This window comes from Gossypium hirsutum, chromosome D05, assembly GCF_007990345.1.
Source record: "Gossypium hirsutum isolate 1008001.06 chromosome D05, Gossypium_hirsutum_v2.1, whole genome shotgun sequence".
Taxonomy (NCBI): domain Eukaryota; kingdom Viridiplantae; phylum Streptophyta; class Magnoliopsida; order Malvales; family Malvaceae; genus Gossypium; species Gossypium hirsutum.
In genome coordinates, this window is record NC_053441.1 from 65,169,022 (window position 1) to 65,184,236 (window position 15,215).

The 15,215-nt window shown below is 30.4% G+C and overlaps 2 protein-coding genes and 1 pseudogene across 2 annotated transcripts; all 3 read left to right on the forward strand.

Moving 5' to 3' along the window:
• LOC107902166 (serine carboxypeptidase-like 44) lies at window positions 1–2,604 on the forward strand (annotated as a pseudogene).
• Window positions 2,605–3,093: 489 nt separating this feature from the next.
• LOC107902167 (serine carboxypeptidase-like 43) lies at window positions 3,094–4,265 on the forward strand. Its single transcript, XM_016828389.2, has 3 exons — window positions 3,094–3,236; window positions 3,394–3,508; window positions 4,008–4,265. The coding sequence occupies exons 1-3, from the start codon at window positions 3,094–3,096 to the stop codon at window positions 4,143–4,145; spliced, it is 396 nt and encodes a 131-aa protein (XP_016683878.2). The 3' UTR covers window positions 4,146–4,265.
• Window positions 4,266–9,351: 5,086 nt separating this feature from the next.
• On the forward strand, window positions 9,352–11,814 carry LOC107902168 (serine carboxypeptidase-like 44). The gene is made up of 6 exons (XM_016828390.2): window positions 9,352–9,592; window positions 10,106–10,210; window positions 10,458–10,550; window positions 10,640–10,732; window positions 11,138–11,223; window positions 11,650–11,814. Exons 1-6 carry the CDS (start codon window positions 9,352–9,354, stop codon window positions 11,812–11,814), a joined length of 783 nt encoding a protein of 260 aa, XP_016683879.2.
• Window positions 11,815–15,215: the final 3,401 nt, after the last annotated feature.

A 15,215-nucleotide genomic window follows, 5' to 3' on the forward strand; every position in this document is an offset into this window, starting at 1 on the left:
ATGGAATTTCGGGGAGTAATCTTTGTTAGTTTTCTTATTTTTCAACTTGGAGTTAACTCCAATGCCTTCCCAATGAATGATTTGATAACCAAATTTCCAGGACAACCAAATGTTAATTTCAGACAATTTGGTGGATATATTGATGTGGATGAAAATGTCGTTGGTCGAAGTCTTTTTTACTATTTTGTTGAAGCTGAAAAAGATCCCCTAACTCAACCCCTCACTGTTTGGTTAACTGGAGGTTAACTTCTTTGAATTTTTTTATTGTAGTTTCTGATGTTATGCGGATTTTCCAGAAGGTATCCTATATGAATAAGTTAGATTAAATTTACCATGCGCAAGCCAAAGCAAAGGGAAGCTAGGGCTTCGGCCCTATTGGTTAATTGTTACAATTGCATTTTTAGCCTTTCCCAAAAAATTAGAATTCAATTTAACCCCCTTTTGCCCCTTCAAATGGAAAAATTATCACTTTCTGCCCTTGTTAAAATGTAATAATTCAATTTAGGCCATTTCCATGCAAAGACTTTAGCTTTATCTCCATCCCTAACACAAAATTTTTAGCCTTGCTCTGACTATGATTTGTTCCTCATCTGGAAAGCGATACGTTTAAACATATATTTAATACTTGTCGAACTAGACTAGTCATTACGTTAGATCAAACCATTACTCTATTTTTCTAGCTTTACTTACGTCTAGCCGATAAGTTTGTTTGATTACTCACATATAATAAAATCTTTAGTGTAATACTATTCAGGACCAGGGTGTTCTTCAGTTTGAGATGCCTTTGGAAGTGTTGGTCCTTTTATTGCTATGAAAGATGCTCATGGTCTCCAAACAAATTTCATATCTTGGAACAAAGGTTGTCTAACTTCCTACGCTTATCTTTTATTGATATTTTTTTTGTGTATATACGTCATGTTTCATTCTTATTTTTTTCATATCCATATAAATTTATCAAAATATATTAAATGTTTTAGAACTATATATAAAATGTTACAGTACGTCTCGTTTTCTTTATTGTGATTAAATGAATTGCATTGTCTTTCTTATATTGCTTTTTTGTATTTCTATATCTATATAAAATTCTGTCGAATATATGTTTTAGTGTCTAATCTATTGTTTATCGACTCCCCTATTGGATCTGGATGGTCATATTCAAACACAAGTAGTGATTATAGTAACGGAGATGATAGCACTAGTAAGATCATAGTATATATTCTTCATTATTAATTAAAATAGTTTGGATATTATATATATTGATAGTTTTCAATTGTTTGTTTCGTACAGATAAAATATTGCTTACATTTATGCAAAAATGGTATGAAAAATATCCATTCTTCAAGTCGAAAGATCTATATCTAGCTGGATCAAGTTTTGCAGGTGAACAATTTCTTGCTTCTTTTCTCTTATCTGGTTGTATATCAACATATTTTTAATACACCAAAACATACTTAATGAATAACTAAACAAAATGTCTCTAGCATATAATTTTTTTCTATCTATATATTGCACTTTATTATTTACATATCAAGCTTGCAATAGTATTATTTTTTAGATTCAAACTCAAATAATTAATCAAATTTCTTATTAAATTAATATAAATATTTTCATAAATTATTTTTTTTGAAACATACTTCTTTAATTGAATATGTCAAACTAATTATTTAATAGAAATATAACAATCAAATGATATTGTCTTAATACGAGTTATGGATAAGTCTCTATGCAACAATACAAAAAGTATAACATGTTTAGTTACTCTAATTAAACTTGAGGATTTTATTTCAGGACACTTCGTACCAAATCTTGCTAATGCTTTACTCGACGACAACAAGCAATCCAAGCAGTCGAAATTTAACCTCAAAGGATTGGTTGTAAGTAAAATTGTATCTAATTAGTCAAATTTAATTGCCACTTTAATATATATTTGCATAAAAAGGATTAGTTAGAAATGTTCATGCTTGAGTAACTTGCCTAATTCGAGAAGGCTTAGCTTTATTTTATTGGATTAGGATACTGACTTCTACGTTTTGGATCAAACCATTATCACTTTGATTATTGTTCATTAGCTTACATCATAGACAATAAATTTTGATTTAAATCAAGCATCCACACTAACATAAAAAAAATAAAATTACACTAAAATATTATTAAGAATTTTATCGGGCCTAGGTAAAACAAAGATAACATATGTTGCAGTTCGAATCTCCCGCAAACATGGTTAGGTTCAATTCAATGTTAATTTAAATATTTTATTGTGAACTTTATTTTTATTTTTTTAATTGTAACTAGTTTGAACAGCTGGGAAACCCAATGCTTCGTAAAAAGCTAGACGATCTTGCAAAAATTGATTTCTTTTTCTCTCGGAAAATGATAAACAGCTCGTTGTATAACGAAATCAAGAAAGAATGCAATGCCATTGATGAAAATAATTACTTTTCTAGCATCAAAACCACTTGGAGCGCAAAATGCAAAAACCTTGTGTTTGAGGCCGATTTGGCTGCTTTCAAGACCGATGCTCATAACTACTCCCCACAGAAGCTATTTGATGTCTTTCGCCCTCCTTGTGCTGAAACTGAGCAAGATTTGAACTTAGGAAAATAGGTTTTCATTTATTTCTTTACATTCCTCTTACTTTACTTCAATTTGAAACTGCAAATAACATATGTTCGTATAGAATCGAATTAACTGATCAACCGAGTACAACCAATTTGTGTTATTTTTCTTTTATTGGTTATAGCAAAAGCATAAAACTTTATTTTTTGGTCCAGGTTCCTATCGTTAGCACAGAAGTAGACATGTGCCATCCATTAAGGGTGCAATTTTACTTTAATCTCCCAGAAGTTCAAAAAGCTTTCCATGGGAATCAAACAAACTTGTCATATAGATGGATGGGTTGTTTCATGTAAGTTCTCCCTTAAAATTTGAAAATAATTGATTTTTTTCTAGATATGTTGATATAATTACTTTTTAGAAATTATTTTAAATTCGTTTTAAGACTCAGCGGTCAATTTTCCTTATTTCCATATTGTCACCTCTTGTTTTGGTAATATAAATAAATTACTTGTTTATTGAGGTGGATGATGTGTAAAAATGGTTAACCTTGAAATTTTCATTATATGTCACCCTTATTTATTTAGAGCTAATTTTAAATACAACGAAGCTGATAAGGACCTTGACATGCTTCCTGCGCTTAAAAATCTTCTTCAACTATCCGTTCCCATTACAATATTCAGGTTGGTATTGTATTTGTACACCCTACTTTTTCCCAATACTTTCTTGAAATAAGTTAAATAAGTATGAAGAATCGAAGTGAACGATCTTGAAAAGAAATTCTCGTGCCATTTGACTGATTTTTTATTTTATCTTATTAATATGATTACAATGTTATAGTGGAGATCAAGATGGTATAATACCGATAGAGGGAACCTTACAACATTTGGAAAAGTTGGCCGAGGAGTTAAACATCAAGTTAACAAAAAAGGAAACATGGAGTTTTGGAACCAAGGTTTTATGTTTACACATTTAATTATATATATTAGCTTTTTTTTATATATTATGATTAGATATATTTAAGCATCAAATTATCGGCCATATATGGTTACCAATTTGGATCTAAACTTGAACAAGAAATTTTAAGTGTTGACTCGATTGGCTTGATTAGCGCGTTCAAGGCAAGCTCACACTACTTACCTAGTTCAATGGGCTTGACCAATAAGTGCCGGGCCGTGAACAAGATTTTTCACAAATTTTGGGCAACTCATCCTGAATTTTCATTTAAATATTAAAATATTAATGTAAACATATTTTATATTTACTAATTAATAGTTAGTCGAGCCAATAGGTTGGCTCGAGCTAACTTAATCATAAAAAAGTAAATATATTAGAAGAAAATAATTTTGCAGCATTTCATATATATTGAACAATGGAATGGGTTTTCTTTTTTACTATTTATATTTATAAATTTCTATTTTAATACAATAAAATTAACTATAAATATTTAACAGGAAGGAGGGTTGAAGTATGAATTTGGAGACTTACTAAAATTCTTGACGGTGAAGGGAGGTAATCATCATGTTACATCTTCTCGACCATCGCAAGCTTTTTCTATTTTCACAAGTTTCACAATTAAATGGATGCATTGAGGATTGGTAATGAAACTTATGGAGCACACGATCATGATTCATGTTGAATCCATCATTCACCATAATAAGACTTGTCGTTGTAATAATTTATTGTGATGATATGTATTATTTTATGATGCATGGAGATCATAAATTTTTATATTATGCAATAATATAATTAGTTAAATCATCTGATATCTAACGAATAATTATTATTTTAACAAAATCATGCAATTTTCATACATGAAATTAACAAATAAAGAGAACTCAACCTAATATGCGTAACAATTTTTTACTGATACATACTCTAAAACAATGTGAATAGTAATTTCTTATATTTTCTTGATCATAAGTGTACTTATTATAAAAGACGATAACAATATGCACACAAAACCCTTTTTCCTTAAACTCTCCTACAAAAGAAAACTTAAGCTTAGATTTGCGATGTTGTGTGATTGGCCACCACCTTCTCCCTTCTATTACTTCCCTCTTAATTTTACTTTTTTTGATTTCCTTCGTTACCCCTTGTCGGGGTGGTTTTGCAGGAGCAATTTCGGGAAGCAACACGATTGAGCCTGTTTCATAGCCGCTGTCTCATCTCCTGTATTAGGGTGCTTGTTTTCATTACAAATTTGGCATTGTTGTGGAAACATCAAAGAACAAGATGAGTGTGATTTTATGGCACATTGGGGTGGACAACAAATGGCTTTCAAGTTTGTTGTGTCTTGGCCTTTCTTTGTCCTAGTTCTTTTGTTCGACTCTAGTGTCTCCCTTGTCTTTTAAATTTCAATTTTGCTTTTGTAGTCAAGAAATACGATCCGGTTGCATGCAAGAGAAAGGCTTGTGAATGCATAATGACTTGATGCACCAATTCTCTCCAATTACTTTCCTCCATGCTTTCAATAAATTAGTAAAGGAAATCCTAGTCTTTGCAGGCCCTGTTCCAAGAGTTATTTTGTTCGATTTTCGATGCATTCTACCACCTTTTTATATCGTCAAATGCTTATGCAACAACTTTTACTTTAATGAAAGTTTCTTTTGGTTTGTTAAAATTACACAATTTCCCAATCCATGTACTTAAGCGACTATCAAAATATGTCAATAACTTCATTTCTCCAATCAATTACGCTCTCTTCTTTTATCTTCATTTCTCAATAGCTCAACTTCTCTAGCTAGATCAAGTAGTCAGTATCATACTAGTGGATGCAAAGTTTTTGTTTTGGTAATCGTACTAGTGTGTTTTATGTTTTGTTTCAGCCTTATTGTTGTTTCTTAAATATATTTTCCTGTTTATATCTTAGTTTCTCGATAAAATATATTATATATGCAAATATACCATAAAAATTTACATTTAACAATTTATATATATTTTTAAATATTAATTGCATCCAATGATTATATTTTATTTCTAAATGTAACTATAAAATAAAAATCTTACTTTTTAAGACAAAATAGCGTAAATTTTTTTACTGAAACTGTGAATATCTTATGCCAATCGGTATGTGTAACACCCCGAACCCGGCCTACACATTATGGCCGAATCTGACGATGTCACATGGTAGTGCTTTTTGAAAACTATGTCGTCGCTAAATCCCCTTTTTTATTTAACCAGTTTTTTCCATTTTCCTATGTTAATTTCAAATCGTGTCTTTCATTTCCAAAACATTATTCATTTAGAAATCGTTATTAAATTTCCAAACATTTTTTTTATTGCGGAAGCTTTTAAACAGTTTGCGTATTCGTGGTATTTTTGATAAATTATTAATTTCACTTGAAAACCTGAGTTTTACCTAACACTAGCAGATTTAAATCATAAAACCGTATAAAATCCAAATTTAAACCAAAATCCGTACAGGCAATAATTACAGCAAACTACTCCCAAATAAAAGTAAAATCATGAATAGGTAATAAACAGTGTAAAAGAAGTCATGTGGCCACCACTGAGTCCTCTGTCGCACCGATCCACCTATATTTGGGGATTACCTGTACAGATTAAACAGAAGGGGTGAGTTTACATAAACCCAGTGTGTAATCCTCGTACAAATGTACAGACAGAAAACAGATAATCACAGTCTGGGCTTAAGCCCTTTTTAGTATCAGTCCAGTTTGGGCCTTAGCCCATCTCAGTACAAAAATAGGCATGCAGTAAGGCTTTAGCTCATTACAGTATCAATCGCAGTAACAGATATACAGTCACAAATATCCTACCCAACCAGCCTCTACAAACCATCTTCGTCCAACCCTACACTCCATGTGGGGATATAATCAACCCACCCATCCCTACACTCCAAGTAGTACCAAATGTGGCACTAGACAGTAGTTTGTAGCTGAGCTGCCAGTAAATTAGGCTCGAGGCCTTTCAGTACACTTCCTCCGAACATTACAATCCCCTAGCCCAATGCAATGTAACATACATATATGACTTGCTATAACATAATATCATGCATGTAAACAGGGCATACAGTATCAAACCAGTGGGACACCATCAGGCTTAATCATATCAGTCATAAAGTCATTTCAGTCAGCTAGGGGTCTAGGTAAGCTTACCGATCCTACAGTATGTCCACAGTCGACTCAGGCAACCAATGCAACCTTAGCAGTAAAACAGTGAAAATGGGCCTACAAGCCCATGATGTTTGCCCATGTAGGCCCGCACGCCCGTGTGGCCCACATGGCCCAAATTGGCCTTGACCTCGTGATCCATTTTAATGTAACCCGTGCTAGATAATTATTCACATGTACTATTTACTTATATGATCTTTCAAAGTTGTCTACTTGAGTCACTGTTACTAAATTATTTATATCTTGAGCTATAGAATTTCGAATTAAGATCCTCTTGATGTCTTTGAAACTAGACTCAAGTACCTTTCTACCATAAAATTTCTATAACTTTTGGATTAGCCAATAAGTACAGTAAAATCTTTAAACTTTACCATATTCTGCTGTCTGACAGCTTCGACTCTTCTTTGCTAAAAATTAGTTATCTGTTAGTACAAAATTTGGATGATGTTTCCATTTGTTTCTATTGAAAATAGACTAATTAATAATTTAAACATGTAAGTTTTAACCCCTAATTATTTTTCTCCATTTTTTTCCAAAGTCAAAATAGGGGAACTCGAATTTATTCTGACCTTGTCTGACAAAGTTTGTTATATCTCAAGATTTACAATTCCATTACTAACATCGTTTCTTCTATGAGAAACTAAACTCAACAAGCTTTAATTCCACATTTTTTTCATCCTCTAATTCAATTTCCAAAATTTATGACAATTTTTCAAAGTCAGCCTATTGTTGTTGTCCAAACAGCAAGGAATTTCGTCATTTCGCTGAATCCCTTATTTTTGTGTTTCGGGTACACATCTGGTTTTGTATGATTCTAAAACAGTCCCCGAGCACTCCAAAGCCTATAATTGAACAAATAACACCATAATCAGTCTTACCTCGCGATTAATCAAAATCCCAAAACCAAAATACTTACCCATAAAATGATGAACACTTACCGCAAAACTTTAAATCGGTACGTTTACGAAAATCACGATGAGAGCCTTAATCCTCGCGAAATGCTGCTACCAACACCCCAGAAACAGACTATTGAACACAAAATAATATCTTAAAATGATACCCAACAACTTACTGAATTTGCACAAGTGCTGCTTAACGCTACGAAATCAAGAGGAAAGAATGAATTAGGGGAAACAAGGGAACTTCAGCCGTAGTAGAGGAAAGAAAAATAAAAGGTAACAGAGTAAGAAACAAAGAAAAAGAAAAATTTGACAGAGATGGAGGAGAAAACATCAGAAAGATGGAGAGAAAAGCAACTCTCTTTTTTTTGAAAAAGGAAAAAATAATCAGATTTTGGATATACTCCCCTAATTCACTCCTAAAATCTCTCCCCCACTTCACATCCACTGCTCAGAAACCCAGTTCCGTACAACTCTTGCTGAAATTAGGAGCAAAAAAAAAATTCAACCCTTGCCATCCCAGAGATTCAAACCCATGACCTCCACCATAATAATACACCATTTAACCACCAGACCAGCAGGCCCATACTAATGTAATTTACCCAACAATCAAATAAAAGCCTACTGAACAAGAGTAAGACCCAATTCATTCAAAATACCAAAATTTGCCCAAGCGAAGGCTTAAACTTGAGACCTCCCAAGCACTCCCAAAACACATAACCACTAAAGCTAACAGATATTTGTGTTATATTTTCACAATAACGAAATTAGAAATTTTGGGGCGTTACAGTATGGGCTAGGATAAGCTGAAATAAACTGAAACACAAAAAAACCAAAACAAGCCAATTGATTTACTAGTGAATCAGTACAATCAGAATCAACAAAATACGAAACCTAAGGATAAGCTGAAGCCTTACCATTGAACCAGGAAATATCAACAACAGTCAAGGAAGGGAATCAAACACAGGACCTCTACCATACAACCAAATCAGTTAACTACTGAGCCAAATCAAATTTATTAATACAATTAAACTCATAAATTATAAAATTTTGGGCTTTACAACTCTCGGTTCACTAACCCAATTTCTACTAACCTGAATTTTGGGATATGACAATATTTATTTCCCTAAAATAAAATATAAGCACAATAAAAAAAAGGGGGAATAGAAAATGAAAAGAGTCCAAATAAAATAAATACACCTCCATATATATCTTATCTTTTCCAAAGGGAAAGCACAAAGGTCCAGCATGAAACTCTCTTAGCCCAACCCTTTTGTGGATAATAAAAGCATTTTCTATTAATGTACTCGGGCATTGTCATTACTGAAAGAGAAAAAAATCTCACCCTATTAAATTCAAAATTCAAAATATACTTGAAATATGAAGTTTAAAAAAATGGGAAGAAATTTACATTTCATTTCATTAGTTACCTGGAATCATATTTGTCCACAAAATTAATGAATGTGTTGATGCTATATCCTATAATATGTTTATATCAAGTAAACCTATAATTCATAAAGGTTATTCATCACAAAAAAAAATTATTAGGCAAACTAACAAAACAAAATAATGGCTGAAAACAATGACAGCTTGAAACCTATGTTTCACGGTTTCAAAATGTTAGCTATTAAAACAATATATTTACTTTAAAACAGAAAAAAACACAATATATAAGGTAGCTCTCTCCATTAATTTTAGGCATTAGAAAGTAAAGAATTCGATAAACATTTGTTACCCTTATCTCTTTGATATTAGAATAATTTCAAATGGAATTTCGGGGAGTAATCTTTGTTAGTTTTCTTATTTTTCAACTTGGAGTTAACTCCAATGCCTTCCCAATGAATGATTTGATAAGCAAATTGCCAAGACAACCAGATGTTAATTTCAGACAATTTGGTGGATATATTGATGTGGATGAAAATGTCGTTGGTCGAAGTCTTTTTTACTATTTTGTTGAAGCTGAAAAAGATCCCCTAACTCAACCCCTCACTGTTTGGTTAACTGGAGGTTAACTTCTTTGAATTTTTTTATTGTAGTTTCTGATGTTATGCGGATTTTCCAGAAGGTATCCTATATGAATAAGTTAGATTAAATTTACCATGCGCAAGCCAAAGCAAAGGGAAGCTAGGGCTTCGGCCCTATTGGTTAATTGTTACAATTGCATTTTTAGCCTTTCCCAAAAAATTAGAATTCAATTTAACCCCCTTTTGCCCCTTCAAATGGAAACATTATCACTTTCTGCCCTTGTTAGAAAGTAATAATTCAATTTAGGCCATTTCCATGCAAAGACTTTAGCTTTATCTCCACCCCTAACACAAAATTTTTAGCCTTGCTCTGACTATGATTTGTTCCTCATCTGGAAAGCGATACGTTTAAACATATATTTAATACTTGTCGAACTAGACTAGTCATTACGTTAGATCGAACCATTACTCTATTTTTCTAGCTTTACTTAAGTCTAGCTGATAAGTTTGTTTGATTACTCACGTATAATAAAATCTTTAGTGTAATACTATTCAGGACCAGGGTGTTCTTCAGTTGGAGATGCCTTTGGAAGTGTTGGTCCTTTTATTGTTACGAAAGATGCTCATGGTCTCCAAACAAATTTCATATCTTGGAACAAAGGTTGTCTAACTTCCTACGCTTATCTTTTATTGATATTTTTTTTGTGTATATACGTCAAGTTTCATTCTTAATTTTTTCATATCCATATAAATTTATCAAAATATATTAAATGTTTTAGAACTATATATAAAATGTTACAGTACGTCTCATTTTCTTTATTGTGATTAAATGAATTGCATTGTCTTTCTTATATTGTTTTTTTTGTATTTCTATATCTATATAAAATTCTGTCTAATATATGTTTCAGTGTCAAATCTATTGTTTATCGACTCCCCTATTGGATCTGGATGGTCATATTCAAACACAAGTAGTGATTATAGTAACGGAGATGATAGCACTAGTAAGATCATAGTATATATTCTTCATTATTAATTAAAATAGTTTGGATATTATATATATTGATAGTTTTCAATTGTTTGTTTCGTACAGATAAAATATTGCTTACATTTATGCAAAAATGGTATGAAAAATATCCAGTCTTCAAGTCGAAAGATCTATATCTAGCTGGATCAAGTTTTGCAGGTGAACAATTTCTTGCTTCTTTTCTCTTATCTGGTTGTATATCAACATATTTTTAATACACCAAAACATACTTAATGAATAACTAAACAAAATGTCTCTAGCATATAGTTTTTTCTATCTATATATTGTACTTTATTATTTACATATCAAGCTTGCAACACTATTATTTTTTAGATTCAAACTCAAATAATTAATCAAATTTCTTATTAAATTAATATAAATATTTTCATAATTTTTTTTTTGAAACATACTTCTTTAATTGAATATGTCAAACTAATTATTTAATAGAAATATAACAATCAAATGATATTGTCTTAATACGAGTTATGGATAAGTCTCTATGCAACAATACAAAAAGTATAACATGTTTAGTTACTCTAATTAAACTTGAGGATTTTATTTCAGGACACTTCGTACCAAATCTTGCTAATGCTTTACTCGACGACAACAAGCAATCCAAGCAGTCGAAATTTAACCTCAAAGGATTGGTTGTAAGTAAAATTGTATCTAATTAGTCAAATTTAATTGCCACTTTAATATATATTTGCATAAAAAGGATTAGTTAGAAATGTTCATGCTTGAGTAACTTGCCTAATTCGAGAAGGCTTAGCTTTATTTTATTGGATTAGGATACTGACTTCTACGTTTTGGATCAAACCATTATCACTTTGATTATTGTTCATTAGCTTACATCATAGACAATAAATTTTGATTTAAATCAAGCATCCACACTAACATAAAAAAATAAAATTACACTAAAATATTATTAAGAATTTTATCGGGCCTAGGTAAAACAAAAATAACATATGTTGCAGTTCAAATCTCCCGCAAACATGGTTAGGTTCAATTCAATGTTAATTTAAATATTTTATTGTGAACTTTATTTTTATTTTCTTAATTGTAACTATTTTGAACAGCTGGGAAACCCAATGCTTCGTAAAAAGCTAGGCGATCTTGCAAAAATTGATTTCTTTTTCTCTCGGAAGATGATAAACAGCTCGTTGTATAACAAAATCAAGAAAGAATGCAATGCCATTGATGAAAATAATTACTTTTCTAGCATCAAAACCACTTGGAGCTAAAAATGCAAAAACCTTGTGTTTGAGGCCGATTTGGCTGCTTTCAAGACCGATGCTCATAACTACTCCCCACAGAAGCTATTTGATGTCTTTCGCCCTCCTTGTGCTGAAACTGAGCAAGATTTGAACTTAGGAAAACAGGTTTTCATTTATTTCTTTACATTCCTCTTACTTTACTTCAATTTGAAACTGCAAATAACATATGTTCGTATAGAATCGAATTAACTGATCAACCGAGTACAACCAATTTGTGTTATTTTTCTTTTATTGGTCGTAGCAAAAGCATAAAACTTTATTTTTTGGTCCAGGTTCCTATAGTTAGCACAGAAGTAGACATGTGCCATCCATTAAGGGTGCAATTTTACTTTAATCTCCCAGAAGTTCAAAAAGCTTTCCATGGGAATCAAACAAACTTGTCATATAGATGGAAGGGTTGCTTCACGTAAGTTCTCCCTTAAAATCTGAAAATAATTGATTTTTTTTTCCAGATATGTTGATATAATTACCTTTTAGAAATTATTTTAAATTCAAGTTTTAAGACTGAGCGGTCAATTTTCCTAATCTCCATATTGTCACCTCTTGTTTTGGTAAAATAAATAAATTACTTATTTATTGAGGTGGATGTTGTGTAAAAATTGTTAACCTTAAAATTTTCATTATATGTCACTCTTATTTATTTAGAGCTAATTTTAAGTACAACGAAGCTGATAAGGACCTTGACATGCTTCCTGCGCTTAAAAATCTTCTTCAACTATCCGTTCCCATTACAATATTCAGGTTGGTATTGTATTTGTATGCCATACTTTTTTCCAATACTTTCTTGAAATAATTTAAATAAGTATGAAGAATCGAAGTGAACGATTTTGAAAAGAAATTCTCGTGTCATTTGACTGATTTTTTTTATTTTATTTTATTATTATGATTACAATGTTATAGTGGAGATCAAGATGGTATAATACCGATAGAGGGAACCTTACATCATTTGGAAAAGTTGGCCAAGGAGTTAAACATCAAGTTAACAAAAAAGGAAACATGGAGTTTTGGAACCAAGGTTTTATGTTTACACATTTAATTATATATACTAGCTTTTTTTTTATATTATGATTAGATATATTTAAGCATCAAATTATCCGCCTGATATGGTTACCAATTTGGACCTAAACCTTAACAATAAATTTTAAGTGTTGACTCGATTGGCTTGATTAGCGTATTCAAGGCAAGCTCACACTGCTTACCTAGTTCAATGGGCTTGACCAATAGGTGCTAGGCCATGAACAAGATTTTTCACAAATTTTGGGCAACTCGTCCTGAATTTTCATTTAAATATGAAAATATTAATGTAAACATATTTTATATTTACTAAATAGTTAGTCGAGCCAATAGGTTGGCTCAAGCTAAATTAATCATAAAAAAAGTAAATATATTAGAAGAAAATAATTTTGCGGCATTTCATATATATTGAACAACGGAATGAGTTTTCTTTTTTTACTATTTATATTTATAAATTTCTATTTTAATACAATAAAATTAATTAAAAAGATTTAACAGGAAGGAGGGTTGAAGTATGAATTTGGAGACTTACTAAAATTCTTGACGGTGAAGGGAGGTAATCATCATGTTACATCTTCTCGACCATCGCAAGCTTTTTCTATTTTCTCAAATTTCACAATTAATCGGATGCATTGAGGATTGGTGATGAAACTTATGGAGCACACGATCATGATTCATGTTAAATCCATCATTCACGATAATAAGACTTGTCGTTGTAATAATTTATTGTTATGATATGTATTATTTTATAATGCATGGACATCATAAATTTTTATATTATGCAATAATATAATTAGTTAAATCATCTGATATCTAATGAATAATTATTTTTTTAATAAAATCATGCAATTTTCATATATGAAATTAACAAATAAAGAGAACTCAACCCAATATGCGTAACAATTTTCCTGTTTATATCTTAGTTTCTCGATAAAATATATTATATATGCAAATATACCATAACAATATACATTTGAACAATTTATTGAAATATATATATTTTAAATATTAATTGCATCCAGTGATTATATTTTATTTCTAAATGCAACTATAAAATAAAAATCTTACTTTTTAAGATAAAATAGCGTAAATTTTTTATTGAAACAGTGAAAATCTTATGCCAATCTGTATGGGCTAGGATAAGCTGAAAACTAGGTCGTTACAATTTCAATCAATTTGCTCATGTTTTATTAGATTAAGGACATGTTTAGATTATATATTAATATAAGTTATCTTTTTGTATTACGATCTGACCATATAATATCGCTTAGTATTAGTTAAGTGCTGGATAATTATTGAGTCAATATTTGCTTTTATTTTACTTTTTGTGCAAAAACCATTGAGTACAATATACAAAGAATATTAATGTAATTGATGAATATTTTATTAAACTAATTTGTTCGAAAAAAACAAGTACTTATAGACTACTACATTAAGGGCACTATATCCCAACAATTTTAAGTCCATCAGAACACTAGCGGTGGAGCTCTCCGATCGACGATGACTAGGGTTAGAAGAAGAAGGAGAAAAGAAAAAGGAAATAGAGAGAAAAGAAGAGATAAAAAGAAACTGAAAAGAAAGAAAAATGAATAAAGAATAAAAGTAATATTCCATGGAAAATAGAAAATTAAAAGAAAATGCTACATTAGATTTTCATTTGGGATTTTAACGGAAGTGGTCAAAATAATTGAACATGTAACGTAAGTGCTTAAATTGCAAACTTATTATTTTAGGTGTCTAAAATGAAAAATTTTCATAGTTGAATGACTATATATGTAGTTTATCTATTTAGTTTTTCTAACTAAATTTTGGAAAATTTTCATTTCTTCCTTGAAATTTTTAGAAAATCAAAATTAAGCTCTCCAAATTTTTTGAAAATTTTCAATTTTTTGTTGAAGTTTTAAAATAAATTTAATTAGTCCTCCCAAAATTTTGAAAAATCTCATTATACCTTTTAACTTTTTTTCAAAAAATATTTAATTAAGCTCTCTTAACATTTTGAAAATTCTTATTAATCTCGAAATTTAAAAAAAAAAAATCTTTTAAACTCCTAAAGCATTTGAAAGCTTTACTAGTCTCCCAAAACTTAGTCCTAAGTTCCGTAATTTTGAAGGAGTATAAAACACAATAAAAGAATATAAAAAATTATGGAAAAATACTAAAAATTATTTTTTTTAAAAACCAAAAATTATGAAACAATTTATTTTTATGAATTATTATTTTATATACAGTCAGTTCCGTAATTTTGAAGGAGTATAAAACACAATAAAAGAATATAAAAAATTATGGAAAAATACTAAAAATTATTTTTTTTAAAAAACCAAAAATTATGAAACAATTTATTTTTATGAATT